The sequence below is a fragment of the Ailuropoda melanoleuca genome, chromosome 7 (genome assembly GCF_002007445.2).
Source record: "Ailuropoda melanoleuca isolate Jingjing chromosome 7, ASM200744v2, whole genome shotgun sequence".
NCBI lineage: Eukaryota > Metazoa > Chordata > Mammalia > Carnivora > Ursidae > Ailuropoda > Ailuropoda melanoleuca.
In genome coordinates this window covers 72749457-72764443 of record NC_048224.1, presented here as the reverse complement: position 1 = coordinate 72764443, position 14987 = coordinate 72749457, and the positions used below count along the sequence as shown (strand labels likewise).

The window sequence follows — 14987 nt, the reverse complement described above, 5'->3', positions numbered from 1 at the left end:
CAGAGATTAAAAAACCAAAAAAACTGCAGAAGGAAAACTAAAAAAAGAAACTAAAGAAGGAAAGCAGGCAGTGTATTTTTTAGAAAGATTAAAGAAAAAGACACATATTCAAACAAGAAAACTTGTCACCATTCATAAAACTATATGCATTCTCTCACTCACAGAAACACACACCACACAGAGATACCTGGATCAGCATTTGTAAATGTCAGCTGTCCTTCAAAAGCGTTTGCTTCGAATTGGGCTGAATGGTTAGTTAGTCCCGATTCCTGATCTTTCTGCGTTTTCAGTCCTTGATAAGATGTTTCATCATTTATAACATAAATAAATTTCTTTGTTTTCTTTTTCAAAGTTGATATTAAACCTGAATTCTTCAAAGCTACAGAAGTATGTTTGATAGTGGCTGACCAGCTTCCATTATCAACTGAACCTAAAGAATCCTCTTTCTGTGAGCAAATGTTATGTTTTTCCAATCCACTTTCAGGCACTTCAAGTTCTTCCTTAGAGTTTGGATCAGTCATATTATTTGAGAACACTGCACTGGACGTCTCTTCGAGTGATTCTCTTATTCTGAATATAGACTTTCTGATACCTTGAAGCGGAGAAGCTATTAGAGTAGTTTCGGTTACTGCTTGCTTTAGTGAAAGAATAGAATCCTCATGAGTTCCAAGACACTGCTCTTCATCTATCTTATTTACCACTCTTTCCTCATTTAATGTCATCTCTGAATACTCTGGTACACTTGAAATCTGTGGCAAAGAATTTTCCAAAGTTATAAAGTTGGTGCTTTCTTTCTCTGTGATTGTGAAGTCTTTTTCTGAATTATTTTGGTCACAAGAAGAAATATGCAGTAGAGGGGTTTTCTCCATCTGGGTTCCACTTAGACCTGAGAGAGTTAGGTGGGACCATTCCGAGGCTGAAGATGGTACAACTTTCTTTGAGATTTTGTTACTTCCATTCCCAAAGGGCTTCTGATTTGTTACATTCCAATCTAATGGATCACTGTCATTTGGTTCCATTTCAGATAAAAATGAATGTTTATTTTCTTTCATTTGCTTTTTAGCTTCTCCATATTCACTGGTTTTTGTTTCATTGAAAATATTTTTCCTGGTCTTGCTAGTTTTTATTTTTGGTAGATTTGTTTTATATTTAGGAACACATAATGAAAAACTATCTTCTTCAGAAACATCTGCAACTGTTTCATGTACTTCATCTTCTAGGACACTTGGTGTTGACTTTCCAAAATGGTCTCTGCAGCTATTTACTTTACCAAATGCGTTCCCTAACATCTTCCCCAAACCTGTTAAAATTTAAAACAGAAGCATGTTAATAACATTTCAAAATACAGTCACATAATTTGTACTATTCTTGCAACCTTTCTCATAGAAATTGTATATACCAAATAACACATAATGTAGTATTTAAAGGGTTATCCTGAGTGCTAGCTTTTTTTGGAGGGGTGAGAGGGAGGGAGTGCCACCCTTCTACTGTTTTTCTGGTAAAGACTGTTTCCAATGTCCCCAAAGCCTTTTATTCATACTCCCGGTCTTAAAAACCTTTCTTTATTAGCTCTGCACAATTAAAACTCACTCAATCTTACTATATATATATGCAATTTAACATTCTAAGATTTATCAAACCAGATGTTCCAAATTAATTTTGTGGCCTGGGGCACCTGGATAGTGCAGTCAGTTAAGCATCCAGCTCAAGTCATCATCTAAGGGTCCTGAGATGGAGCTCCACATCAGGCATCTGCTTGGGAATCTCTCTCCCTCTCCCTCTGCCCCTCCCTATACCTCCCATGCTCTCTTTCTCTAAAATAAACAAATAAATCTAAAAAAAAAATTTGTGGCCCTACAGTAACAGAGCAAAATATGATTTTACACACACATACACACATAGTTATCCAATCCTACACATTTACAGACTTACATATATACCAAAAAAATGCAATATTCTTTTTTTTTTTTTTTAAGATTTTATTTATTTGAGATAGGGAGAGTGTGCGTGAGCGAGACAGAGAGAGCATGAGCAGGGGAGGGACAGAGGGAGTGGGAGAAGCAGGTTCTCCACTGAGCAGGTAGCCCAACGTGGGGCTCCATCCCAGGACCCTGGCATCATGACCTGAGCTGAAGTCAGATCTTAACCGACTGAGCCACCCAGGTGCCCTGAAAAATGCAATATTCCAATGATCTGATTGGGTAATTTTTGGTACCCCTGAAACCCTAATTACTTTCTAATTAGAAAATAAGGCCTTCACATTTTGTTAACTATTAGTTTTATTCTTACCTCTGTAAGGTTTGAGCTGTAGGTTTTGTTTTTGTGTCACAATTGCATCTTCTTTTTTTTTCTTTAAAGATTTATTTATTTATTTGAGAGAGAGAGAGTGCACACAAGCTCGGGGAGGCACAACGGGAGAGGAAGAGAAGCAGATTCCCTGCTGAGCACAACACAAGGCTGGATCCCAGGACCCCAAAGATCACGACCTGAGCCAAAACCAAAAGTCGGGTGCTTAACGGACTGAGCCACCCAGCTGCCCCTACAATAGCATCTTGAGTAGTATTATCTTACCATGATTAAACATTTTCATTTACATCAAGTTAGCTTCAGGGCACCTGGGTGATTCAGTAGGCTGAGCATCTGATTCGCTTCAAGTCATGATCTCAGGGTCCTGGTATCTAGCCCTGCTTTGGGCTTCCTGCTCAGCAGGGAGTCTGCTTGCTCCTCTCCCTCTGCCTGCTCCCTTGTCCTCTCTTGCTCCCACACTCTCTCTCTCAAATAAATACAATGCTTTTAAAAAATAAATCAAGTTAGCTTCTACGCACAGTATGTTTGGTAATTAAGAAGGAAAAGCAATGTATTTTCACTTTCAGAAAGGAAGAGCAATACTTCAATGATGTCAGTTAAAAATAGCAGTTCAATTAAACAGAAGGACTTACCTTGACTTTTAGCTTCTCTTTGATTTTTGTTTTCTTTGTCTGGCCCAGAAGGGATAAACCTATCATTTTTCTTCCGACTTTCATCATGGTTAGAAAAACAGCTTTTAAAAATCTGCAAAAGTTATATTTTAAAGTCACTAGTATAAAAACTCTCACTGCATTTATATTCAACTTAGAATTACTTCATAGGAAGTCAAGAAAATCACATATAGAATCAGGTTTAGAGACTTTCTCAAAGGCTTAGATAAATCATAAATTAAGGAATGAAAAAATGCAAGATAAATAATTTCTCAAGGCATTCTAAAATTGTAAGCAACTGTGACAGCATAATCAAGTTGTCATATATACTTACGGCAGTAGTGTCATTAGGAAATACAGCTGCAGAAGCTTCCTCATCTCTGACTATTAAAAAAAATTCAATTTATCAATACTGTATAATATACCATACACTAAAGTTAATGTGAAAACTTAAGTATTTTTTTGTTAGACAAGACACATACACTATTGGAGCAAATGATGCATTTGAAACAAAATGAATGGACTCAAGTATGGTCATTAGAAAGGTCAATCAACATAAACTACGTTCCATTCCTTAGTATCACTCATAAGGCGCTTCTAAGAAACTGGTTTCATGACCCTGACTTTGGGTGATACTATCCATAAAGACTTAGGAAATCCGATGGAGCTAAGGGGTTATGACTCAAAAGATAAAGCCTGTAGACTTTAGCATTTATTTAGATAATAATACTGTCTAAATGTGTATTTTATGTTAAATACTTCTTACTTTTTAACATACTTTCACCTCTGTTATTTCATCTAAGCAACAACAACAAAAAACAAAGCTAAATTCCCAGCTAAAGAGAAATCAAAATGGAATGGATTTTTGCTAGAATAACAACTTAAAAAATCCTGGTTTGCCTATAAATGGACTCCTACAGAATACCACTCCTAGAACACCACTTAAGGTACTTGTGATTTGTCCTAATCTATACTAAGTAGAATTATTCTGAACTACTAACACATTTCTCAAAGATAGTATTATCTATTCTAATTACTACTTATCTTTTCACATATTCTTTTTGTCAGAAGCCTTAGAGATGACACTGTATCAACATCAGCTACTGTCTTACATAATACTCATTTGCTAGTATTACCTATTAGCACAGTAGAACTAAGGGTTGGTGGTGTGGCTAAAGAACTTGACCAAGACATATCAGGATCCACCTCAGCTCCTAGACTTTCAGAAATACGTTTTGGTGTCTGACCCTAGAAATGAAGAAAATATTTCTTTCACAGAAATGCACTGATGATTAAGAGTATTTTTTCATTTATCATTTACTGAATGCCTACATGAGATTATAGGTACATATTTGTAAATTTCAGGGCAAAGGTAGGCCACTGTTATCAAATTCTCAATTACTGTACAATAAAGATAAACCAGGTAGAATATTTACCTTCATAAGCTTCGGTGTATGAAATAAACTTCCACATACCACTGGGGGTAAAATGAGGGGAAAATTAGTAAGTTTTACATTTATTAAAATTTAAGAGTATTCTAGAAATAAAAAGCCTTGTTTTTAATCATACCCGACTTCTCTCTTTGTGGTGTTATATGTGCACATCGTAGAACAGGACTAAAATGGAAAAAAAAACCACAAATCCTTCAGATTATTCAAAGATAACAGAAATGGCAAGAAGAAACGAAATATTAATCTAAAAAAAAGATTTTCTGTCACATCAATTATTAGACTTACAATACTTTGTAATATTTTGTTACTTTTTATTTTTTTATTTTTTTTTAAAGATTTTATTTTATTTATTCGACAGAGATAGAGACAGCCAGCGAGAGAGGGAACACAAGCAGGGGGAGTGGGAGAGGAAGAAGCAGGCTCATAGCAGAGGAGCCTGATGTGGGGTTCGATCCCATAACGCCAGGATCATGCCCTGAGCCGAAGGCAGACGCTTAACCACTGTGCCACCCAGGCGCCCCTATTTTGTTACTTTTTAAAAAGCAAACATCTAAGAATTAAGTAACTACTAAATTATATTTAAATGTCCACTGAAAGTAATGCATAAAGTACTCACAAATTTCAGCTCCTAGGAACTGCATGTTTTGAATTTAAAAATTATGTGAAGTGAATCTATAAAAGCATTGTATTCTCTCAAATGATTCAAAGTACACAAATAATTGACTTTAAGCTGCTATTTCAAGGGCATTGCTTTTCATCATTATTTTTGTAACTTAAAAACTTAATACTATACAAAAACCAATGAATTCAACATTATAAGAAAAACAAAGTAAATGTTTCTAATGTAACAATTATTGTTTTAAAGGACTCAACCTAAAAGGAGATAATTTAAAAATAGAAGATCCTCTTTCAGGCTCTTAGTCAAAATATTAGCATGAAAATTAGATGCATTTCTATAAAACAAATAGCATATGTAGGAAAATATTTATTTAAATGTTTTAATATAACACATCATACCTTTCACTAAGACAAGAATTTAGAGGTGGGCTGGTAACATCATTTGTTTGATCCATTTTAGACTTCATTGTGCAACAACTTTTGTGTTTACTATTGGTAATATCCTTTCCTGAAAGAGTACAATAACTCCGTGAGGATGTATATGCTCTGGATTGCGAATTTTCATTTTCTGAAAGTATCTATTTTATTTTTTTTTTAAGATTTTATTATTTGAGAGAGAGAGAAAGAGCACAATTAGGGTAGAGGGAGAGGGAGAAGCAGACTCCCTGCTGAGCATGGAACTGAACAAGGGGCTTTAACCTTCCCAGGAGCTGGGAGATCATGACCTGAGCCAAAGTCAGATGCTTAACTGAGCCACCCCACCTCTAGAAGTATTTAAAAACAAGAAGTCTCATCTATACTGGGAAGGAAAATGTATGTGGAGTTTAGTCTGAACTGGTTTCTCAGTTTGATGATTCCTCCCAAAAGGGGATGTCTCAAAGGATGTCTGCCCCCATTCAACAAGTATATAATATACATAAGACACTTAGGGAAATGCAATTCAAGACAGCTTTAACTTTAAAGAGTTTATAATATAGCAGGAGAAATTTTTTGAAATTTCACACAAGTGGAACACAGAACAGAGTGTTACATGTTCTATGATTAAGTAACATGCACTTAGATACGAGTAAAGAAAAAGACATTTACTAAAAACCTACCAAGGTACCAAATCTGATCCACTGCTGAACATCTGTCAAAACAAACAAAACAAACAAACAAAACCCCCCCCAAATTCCCGAGTAACAAGGACTTTCATGATCTGACTTCTTAATTTCTTTGACATTCTTTCACATTCTACTTTTCAGCCATACCCAACCACCTGCATATCTTGTAAGAATGCACTCTTTCACTCTAGGCCTTTGTACAAACTGTTTCTCTCTCTTTATTTCTCTTGATCTGGAATATCCTCTTTCAGGCTTCCATTTTGAAACTCCTTCCTCTGGAAAAATTAAGTGATCCGTAACATAAGATTAAGTGATTGCTGCTGCCATATGTTCCTGCAGAGTTTATCATACACCATTCCTGCTTTCCCTACTAGAATGTGAGCTCCCTGAGGTAGAGATCTTGTCTTATTTATCACTGTATCCTTAGCAACTAAAATTAATGTGTGATGTTACAGTCATGCCACAATTCTTGGCTGAATGTATTAGCAATGATTAGAAAACACTTCTGTTGTTGAACACATCTACTGTCTCAGCAGTAATGCTCAGGGTTTCTAAAGCTATATACGGCTCTATCAAATCCCTTCTATTGTTTTTCAATATTCCTAATTTCTGTATCACAAATACAGCATTCAAGGCACTTATTATTACTCGTAAAAATGGTTTTAAAACAATAGTTTTTTTAACTGATCCTATAATCACCAACTTAGAAAAGTTTTGGGAAAAATAAATTGTATCAGTGTTAATAAAATAAGGCAAAGACCAAACTGAGAACTATTTGTAGTAGCACAGATAAAACACTGCATTATATTTTCATTTCTCAAGTAACAGGAAATAGACATAATCACTAATAAGCCAAATATACATGTGAGTTAAAAACCCCACTTTGAAAAAATAACCAACCTCCTTCTCTAATGAGACTTTTGGTTAAAGATACTAAAAGTATCTAAATGTATTTTTAAAAATTTCACCTTTTCCCCATTCACTTTAACAAAGATCTTAATCAGGGGAAAAAAACAACAACAACCCTGCAGTTAAATAAACCAAACAATGAGCTACTACTACTTATAATAGAATGGCTAACATCCAAAACAAAGATGACACCAGATGCTGATGAGGTTTTGGAACAAGAAAAACTCTCATTCACTGTTGACGGAAAAGCAAAATGATGCGGCCACTTTGGAATTCAGTTTGCAGTTTCTTATGAAACTAAACATATTCCTACCATAAGACCCAGCAATCATATTCCTTCGTATTTTCCCAAATGAGTTGAAAACTTAGGTCCACACAAAAACCTACACATGATATAGCAGCTTTATTCATAACTGCCAAAACTTGGAAGCAACCAAGATGTTCTTCAATAAATGAACGGATAAACAAACTGGTATATCCATATACAGCATTATTCAGTGATAAAAAGAAACGAGCTATGGGGCACCTGGGTAGCTCAGTCGGTTAAGTGTCTGACTTTGGCTCAGGTCATGATCCGGGGGTCCTGGAAGGGATCATGCCCCGCGTCCAGCTTCGCGCTCAGCAGGGAGTCTGCTTCTCCCTTTCCCTCTGCCCCTCCCCCAACTCGTGCTCTCTCTCAAATAAATACAATCTTTAAAACCATACAAACAAAAAAAAAATGAGGTATCAAACCACGAAATGATGTAGAGGAAACATACATTGCTAAGTGAAAGAAGCTAGCCTGGAAAAGCTACATACTGTATGATTCCAGCTATATGACATTTTTTTTTTTAAATATTTTTTTTTAAAGATTTTTTAATTTATTTATTCAACAGAGATAGAGACAGCCAGCGAGAGAGGGAACACAAGCAGGGGGAGTGGGAGAGGAAGAAGCAGGCTCATAGAGGAAGAGCCTGATGTGGGGCTCGATCCCATAACGCCGGGATCACGCCCTGAGCCGAAGGCAGACGCTTAACCGCTGTGCCACCCAGGCGCCCCCAGCTATATGACATTTTTGAAAAGACAAGACTATAGACAATAAAAAGATCAGTGGTTGCCAGGATTGGGTGGGGGAGCGCTGTGACTAGGTGGAACACAAGGGATTTTTAGGGCAGTGAAACTATTCTGTAGGATACTGTAATGGTGTATACACGACATTATATAATTGTGAAAATCCACAGACTTGATAGAGAATGAACCCTAAAGTAAACAAATGACTTCAGTTAATAATAAAGTATCAGTATTGGCTTAGCAATGAAAAACCCAAATGTAAAAAATAAGAAGTAAAAAACATGAACCAGGCAAAAATAAGTTCATACCCAAATCAACATTTCCCAGGTAACCTGAGAATCCCATAAATAGGCTGAATAATGGTGAGATAAACTCAGATGATTTTATGGAGAAGTAAGGACTGCTGAGAAGCAGACATAGCACATTTCCTTATGAAATTTTAGGGATAATTCTTTTTAAAACAATAGATGTTAGAACTAAACAAGTAGGTTAAAAAACAGCTTAAGTCTTACATTTTAATGCTGAATTTAAACAAAAACAAAAGGTATCAGGAAACTACAGTCAGAATTATTTAAGCACTATAACCTTAAAAAATTTAATTCCTTTGCAGCAAGTCCAGAGTAGCCTTATTCATTCCTATCCTTCCCTTATTATAGATAGACCAATTCTAACGGGTTAAATTAGAGAATAAACCAGTGATTCTAGGTAGGTCTTTTCAAGATTCAGTAGATTCAGCACAAACTGGTTTACGGAGATTTCCTGAGTACAATAAAATAGATGGCTGCTCCCTCTACTATGCCCACAACATAGCGCTGTGTATATGTTTCTATTATAGCATATACTACACTGGTGCATTTATTTATATATTTTGTCCTACACAAGACTGAGTTCCTAAAGGTCAAAAGCCATCTAATTCATGTTTGCATCCTTAATGCCTAGCAAGTTGCCAGGCACAAGGTAAGCATGAAATATTGAATGAATGATTCCCTTTTCTGTGTTCTGCATTTCATCTGCTAAATATTCCTTAAGGCTCTATCCTAGGCCTCATCATAATCAATTGCCTCACTACATGTGATGACTTTATCACGTTCCAAATAGATAGTTGGTTTCGATAGCTTTCTCTCCTGCCTGTAGTCTTTCTTTAGTTTCAGTCTTATATTCCCCAAAGCTTTCAGGACATCACCTTAACACCCTATTCCTGTCCCAAATTGCAGTCCAAAACTCAACCTATTTTTTTTTCATGCTTTCAAGCATTTCCCCCCAAACTTTTCAAAAAAGGTTAAATTTTTTCATGAGAGACAGAGAGAGAGAGAGAGGGGGGCAGAAGCAGAGGGAGAAGCAGGGTCCCCACTGGGCAGTGAGCCTGATGTGGGACTCGATCCCAGGACCCTGGGATCATGACCTGAGCCGAAGGCAGACGCTTAACCAGCTGAACCACCCAGGCGCCCTGAAGCCTATTCCCTGTTAAACCTGTTTTCCTCCAGTGCTTACGATGTCAATGAATGCCACCCTTATATCCTTAGTTATGCTCTAAACCTGTGATTTGATCCTTTCTTTGAAATCCTCAGGTCTAGGCTACTGTGGGGTCTTAACACTTTCTATCTTCCATATCTGCTTTCACTACCATTACTCTAATTCAGGCACTTGGCCCCCTACGACCTGGGCCATTATAGGTCTAATTGATCTCCCTGCCTTCAGTCTTTGTTTCCATGAGAATCACCCGATTATTTATTTATTTTTTTGAAAGATTTTATTTATTTATTTGACAGAGATAGAGACAGCCAGCAAGAGAGGGAACACAAGCAGGCAGAGTGGGAGAGGAAGAAGCAGGCTCACAGCGGAGGAGCCTGATGTGGGGCCCGATCCCATAAGGCCGGGATCACGCCCTGAGCCGAAGGCAGATGCTTAACCGCTGTGCCACCCAGGCGCCCCCACCCGATTAGTTTAAAACATACACTTATGGGTTTTATTTCTAGAGATTCTAATTTAGTAGATTCAGAGTAGGGCCTGAAATCTTCTTTCATTTAGCATTTCAGGAGATTCTCGTGATCCAGGAATCACATTTTGAAAACATATCTCCAAAGATAGCTGCCAGTTATTAGGCTTTCCTTTCTTTTTTTTTTTTTTTAAAGATTTATTGATTTATTTATTTGAGAGAGAGAGACAGAGAGCAAGTGCCTGCAAGCTGGGGGAGGGGTAGAGGGAAAGAGAGAATCCTCAAGCAGACTCCCTGCTAAGCATGGAGACCAATGCGGGGATCAATCCCAGGACACTGCAATCATGACCTGAGCTGAAATCAAGAGTTGGATGCTTAACTGATGAAGCCACTCAGGTGTACCAGTTATTAGGCTTTCTAAAGCAAAACAAATATTCATTTATTCTATACGCTTTTACAGAATAGTCACTTTGTTGCTATCCAAAAAATACAAGAAAACCTTTGCCCATACCTATATCCTCTTAGTATATGCATTTCCTAGTACCATGAATTTCCCTTTTCATAGCATTTATTCCACTATAATTGCTTATGTAAGTCTCCTCCATTAGAAGCTAAATGAGTGTGACAGGGAAAACATCCCAGAAGCAGATAGATAAGTCAAGACCTGAAAGATGAGCATGAGTTAGCTAGATAAAGAGGTAGGAAGAAGTAACTAACTTCTGGGCAGAAGTAACAATGTATAAAGAGCCACAGAGCAAGGTGGTTTCAAAAAGAAATTCAGTATGAATGAATGGCAAATTTAGGATGGGTGAGAGGGGGATTATGGCAGCATGAGGCACGAGTTAATGAGAGACCAGATTATAAAGAACCTTGAAATCATATTAAGGAGTTAAGATACTATCATGAAAGCAAAAGGAGGTAATCAAAGGTTCGAGGCTGGAAGTAGCATGATCAAATTTACGTGGGATTTTTCTGCTCAACAACCTATCAAATAAATTCAGTTTTTTAAGTCTGGCATTCAATACCTGGCTCTATGTGCTCTTTTTAGCCTTGGGTTAAGTTTATTGGTCTCTTTTAGGCATGCAACGCTCCAAACAATCTGAATTACTTAACATTCTCTTAACCTACATCATCTTCCTCATGTTTTCCCCTCAGTCTTGTACATTATTACTCTATGCCATCTTCAAATTTTTGAATCTCACCTACCCTTCAAGGTTTAATTCAAATGAATCATTCCCTAATTCCTCCCAAACCTATTTATGCTCTTTCTTCTCAACTCTCATTGTACATTTTGTACTTTGCTTCTCACACGAACCACATTCAATCTTAGACTGTTCTCTGTCTACTGTTAATTCCCCCTCTTGAGAATCATACTCCAAAGAAAGGGAGAATATGTCACTTAAATAGGTAATAAACATTTAAATGACTGAATATATAACCTTATTACATGATTGATTGGAATATCTGGCGTGTATGCCAGGGAAACAGCTACCAAGTCAAAAGACATTTAAAAAAAATTGATAAAAAAACCATCTCTGTCCTCAGTGATAACCTGAAGAAATAGTTTATTCAATTAACATCAAAACAAGTCCAACTTTTTTTTGGTATAGGAAAGACATAATTGAACAAATCTCACTAGGCAGTATATATTAATCAAAGGCAGGAGGAAAAGGAGCACTAAGTACCCACGTTATTTTATTTAATCCAAACTTATCAGACATTATGTTCACCATCTCCGTTTTCCGGGTGGGGAAAGTGAGCGGAAGAGGTTGATTTGACCAACAAGACACAATTAACAACAGAGCTGGGTGTTTTAACATAGGTTTGTGAATTTCTGGTTCATGTTTTTCCCTAGTTTACTGCACCACATACTTACCTGAGTCTAATCTGTATTTATCTAATTCTTTTAAAGGAGATTGTTGGTACGTTGGCACAATTAGACCTTGATCTCTGAATATTATTGGAGTTGAAGCCAACTGATGATAAGGTTTCCTTTGTGGTGTTTTAAATAGGTTTGGTTCATAATTGATTTTATATCCAGATTCTTCTGTGGGTTCAGAATTAGAGGGTGGAGCTTCTAAAGAAAGTTCTTCAAACCAATTCAGACTTATTGGTCCTAAATCTATAAGAAAAATAAAAATTCCATTTTGGTTTTAATCAGTGACAGGTAAGTTCATGGGCCTGTAAAAATCATAATAAAGAAAAGGATGCTTGAGATTTTGACTGTAGATTACTTTTGTTAAAGCGTATTAATGAAACAAGATCATTAACCTGTTCTCCTTTTAATCTGTAGTAGGTATAACAAGAGTTTACAAAAGTTGCAAGGTGATTGCTCCTAACTATATTAGCTAGCTTTTCTAAAGTTTTCTTTCTCCTATATTCATGATTCAGAGACAAAAGTCATTGATAGTTAAGAATGCATTCCACAGATACAATTTAATTACAATGAGAATATAAATGGAAATGATAAATCTATAGGTACAGGAACATGTAGACTCAGAAATAAAACAGAATAAAAAGAGTCCTTGTTAAAGAGAAAGGACAAAATTTCTATGATGATCTATCCACCGTTAAAGTACTGATTTTCAATGTGTGGTCTGTGGAGGGGCTTGGGGTGGGTGGGGAAGTCCCCAAGACAATTTCAGGAGGTCCATAAGGTAAAAAGGATCTTCATAATAATACTAAGGCACTGTTTCTCTTTTTCACAATGTTGACATTTGCACCCCCAATGGGTAAAACTGATGACATCTTTGCATGAGTCAAGGCAGTGGCAATAAACTGTGCTAGTAATTGTATTCACATCATGCACTTGTCAAAAACAAAATCAAAGCGCCAGTCCAATTTAAAATATCATTAATGAAGCAGTAAAAATTAGTTTTATAAAGCCCAACTCTTGAGCACATCTCTTTAATATTCTGTGACAAAACGGAAAGTATGCATAAAGCATTTTTGGATATTTAAGTAATAGTTGTCTAAAAAAGCACTCGTGACGAATTAGGAGCTGAATTAGCACTTTTTTCATGGAAAGCCATTTTTCCTAGAAAGAACAACTAAGAAGTCATTTTGAGTTGGGTGATTTGGTAGACATTTTCTTGAAAATAAAGTGAGCCTGACACTGCAGAAAAAGTTTTCTGCCAATGATAAAATGGGAGCTTTTATTTTTTTATTTCAGAAAATTTTTCTAAAGTAGGGTCCACAGTGTGGAGTCCAATGTGGGGCTTGAACGCATGACTCCGAGATCAGGGCCTGAGCTGAGATCAAGAGTCAGACACTTAACCGACCGAGCCTCCTAGGTACCCCCAAATAGGAGCTTTTAAATGGGAATTAGAATTCCGTTAAAATTTATTAGCCTCTGTAAACTTGACATTTTCCTAATCTTAAAAGATGATCTTCCTAATCTTTTCTGATATCAGCGAATTAATGAAATGTAATTTTTTATGGTTTAATACAATGTGTCAATATATGGAATATCTGTGTAATTCAGAACACTGACATTTCCAAATGATCAGTGCCTCATGTTACAACACGGATAAAAGATTTATTCAAATTGCAAGAAGGACTAATAGAATTAAATGTAACAAAGGGAATGAAAAGTTCATGATATGGTTTCTGATTCCATACTGCAACTCTTAAAGCTACCACTTGTCAAGTTTTGGCATATTATCAAAGATATACACAATTAACTGAAACCTATTAAAATACTCCTTTTTTCAACTACATCGTTGTGTGAGGCTGACTTTTCTTTATATACTTCTCTCAAAACACGATATTGCAACAGATTAAATGCAGAAATTGGTATGAGAATCCAGCTATCTCCTACTAAGCCAGGTATTAAGGAGAACTGCAAAACTGTTTGAACAGTGCCACTCTTCTTTTTTGGGGGGAAAACAGTTATTCTTCATAAAAATGTTTATTTGTGTTAATATGGAATAGATTTGCTATTTTTTAAGTGAATTAATAAACATTTTTAAAAATTCTTAGTCTTAATTTCTTTTCTTTTCTTTTTTTTAAAGATTTTATTTATTTATTCGACAGAGGTAGAGACAGCCAGCGAGAGAGGGAACACAATCAGGGGGAATGGGAGAGGAAGAATCAGGCTCATAGCAGAGGAGCCTAATGTGGGGCTCGATCCCATAACGCCGGGATCACGCCCTGAGCCGAAGGCAGACGTTTAACCGCTATGCCACCCAGGCGCCCCCTTAGTCTTAATTTCTATATGGTAGCCTACATAAACAAATGTTCTTTGAGGACCTCAATCATTTTCAAGAGTGTAAGGAGACTGAGACTAAAGTTTGACAATTTCTGATATAAAATAACATTTCCAATGCTTCAGATTTGCTAAAAGTTCTGTGCTTTAAAAATAGTTCTTCCTACTGCTAATCAAGAGGCCTGTCTCCTCTTTATCCCCAGGTTCTATACTTATCATTTCGTTAACTGTAAATGATCATTTTCTTAACTGGATTTACGACCCCGTACGGAACAGTTTAAAGTGAAAACAAAAACGTTACGTATTGGATTCTCCTCAGCAAGCATGCACAGTTACATATTTTTCTGAAAACATTTTCTCAATGTAAATGATCGATGTATATAAAATTTGTCAATACCTGCTTCATTGCATCGCGTCTTAAAAATTTCAAAAAAAGTAGGCCTCTCTTTGCATCCAATAGGCATTTTTATCTACAATATTACTCCAATGCTTGATAAATAACTCTGCAAAAGACAACACCAAAAGACACTTAACAGGGATTCAGTCCTTGTTAATAGACTCTGAGGTAAAATCAGAAGTAGGTAAACTTGCCTAAACTTACATTGTTTATTCACCTCGGTCCTATCTTTTGGGACAATAATCGAACTCACTGCGATGATGGGAGCATTCTATAATTGTGCTGTCCAAAACAGTAGCCACCAGCCACGTTAAGCATTCGAAACGCGGCAAGTACGACTAGCGAACGGGATTTTAAAT

General features: G+C 36.4%; 1 protein-coding gene across 3 annotated transcripts in view; it reads right to left on the bottom strand.

Annotated features, from left to right (window-relative positions):
* The window catches only part of BRCA2 (BRCA2 DNA repair associated), a 62352-nt gene that overhangs the window by 46673 nt on the left and 692 nt on the right, over positions 1-14987 (bottom strand). For 2 of the 3 annotated variants that reach the window (XR_004626692.1, XM_002918223.4), the window contains exons 2-10: positions 14629-14734; positions 11901-12146; positions 5426-5534; positions 4527-4573; positions 4394-4434; positions 4094-4205; positions 3292-3341; positions 2940-3051; positions 188-1300 (exon numbers count right to left, since the gene is read on the bottom strand). Coding sequence is in view for 2 of the 3 variants with exons in the window: in XM_002918223.4 (XP_002918269.2) it covers positions 188-1300; positions 2940-3051; positions 3292-3341; positions 4094-4205; positions 4394-4434; positions 4527-4573; positions 5426-5534; positions 11901-12146; positions 14629-14695 (1897 nt within the window). In the remaining variant the exon portion in view is untranslated. Of the gene's footprint in view, positions 1-187; positions 1301-2939; positions 3052-3291; positions 3342-4093; positions 4206-4393; positions 4435-4526; positions 4574-5425; positions 5535-11900; positions 12147-14628; positions 14735-14987 lie in introns of those variants that run through there. The other variant, XM_034665044.1, reaches the window with a different exon arrangement.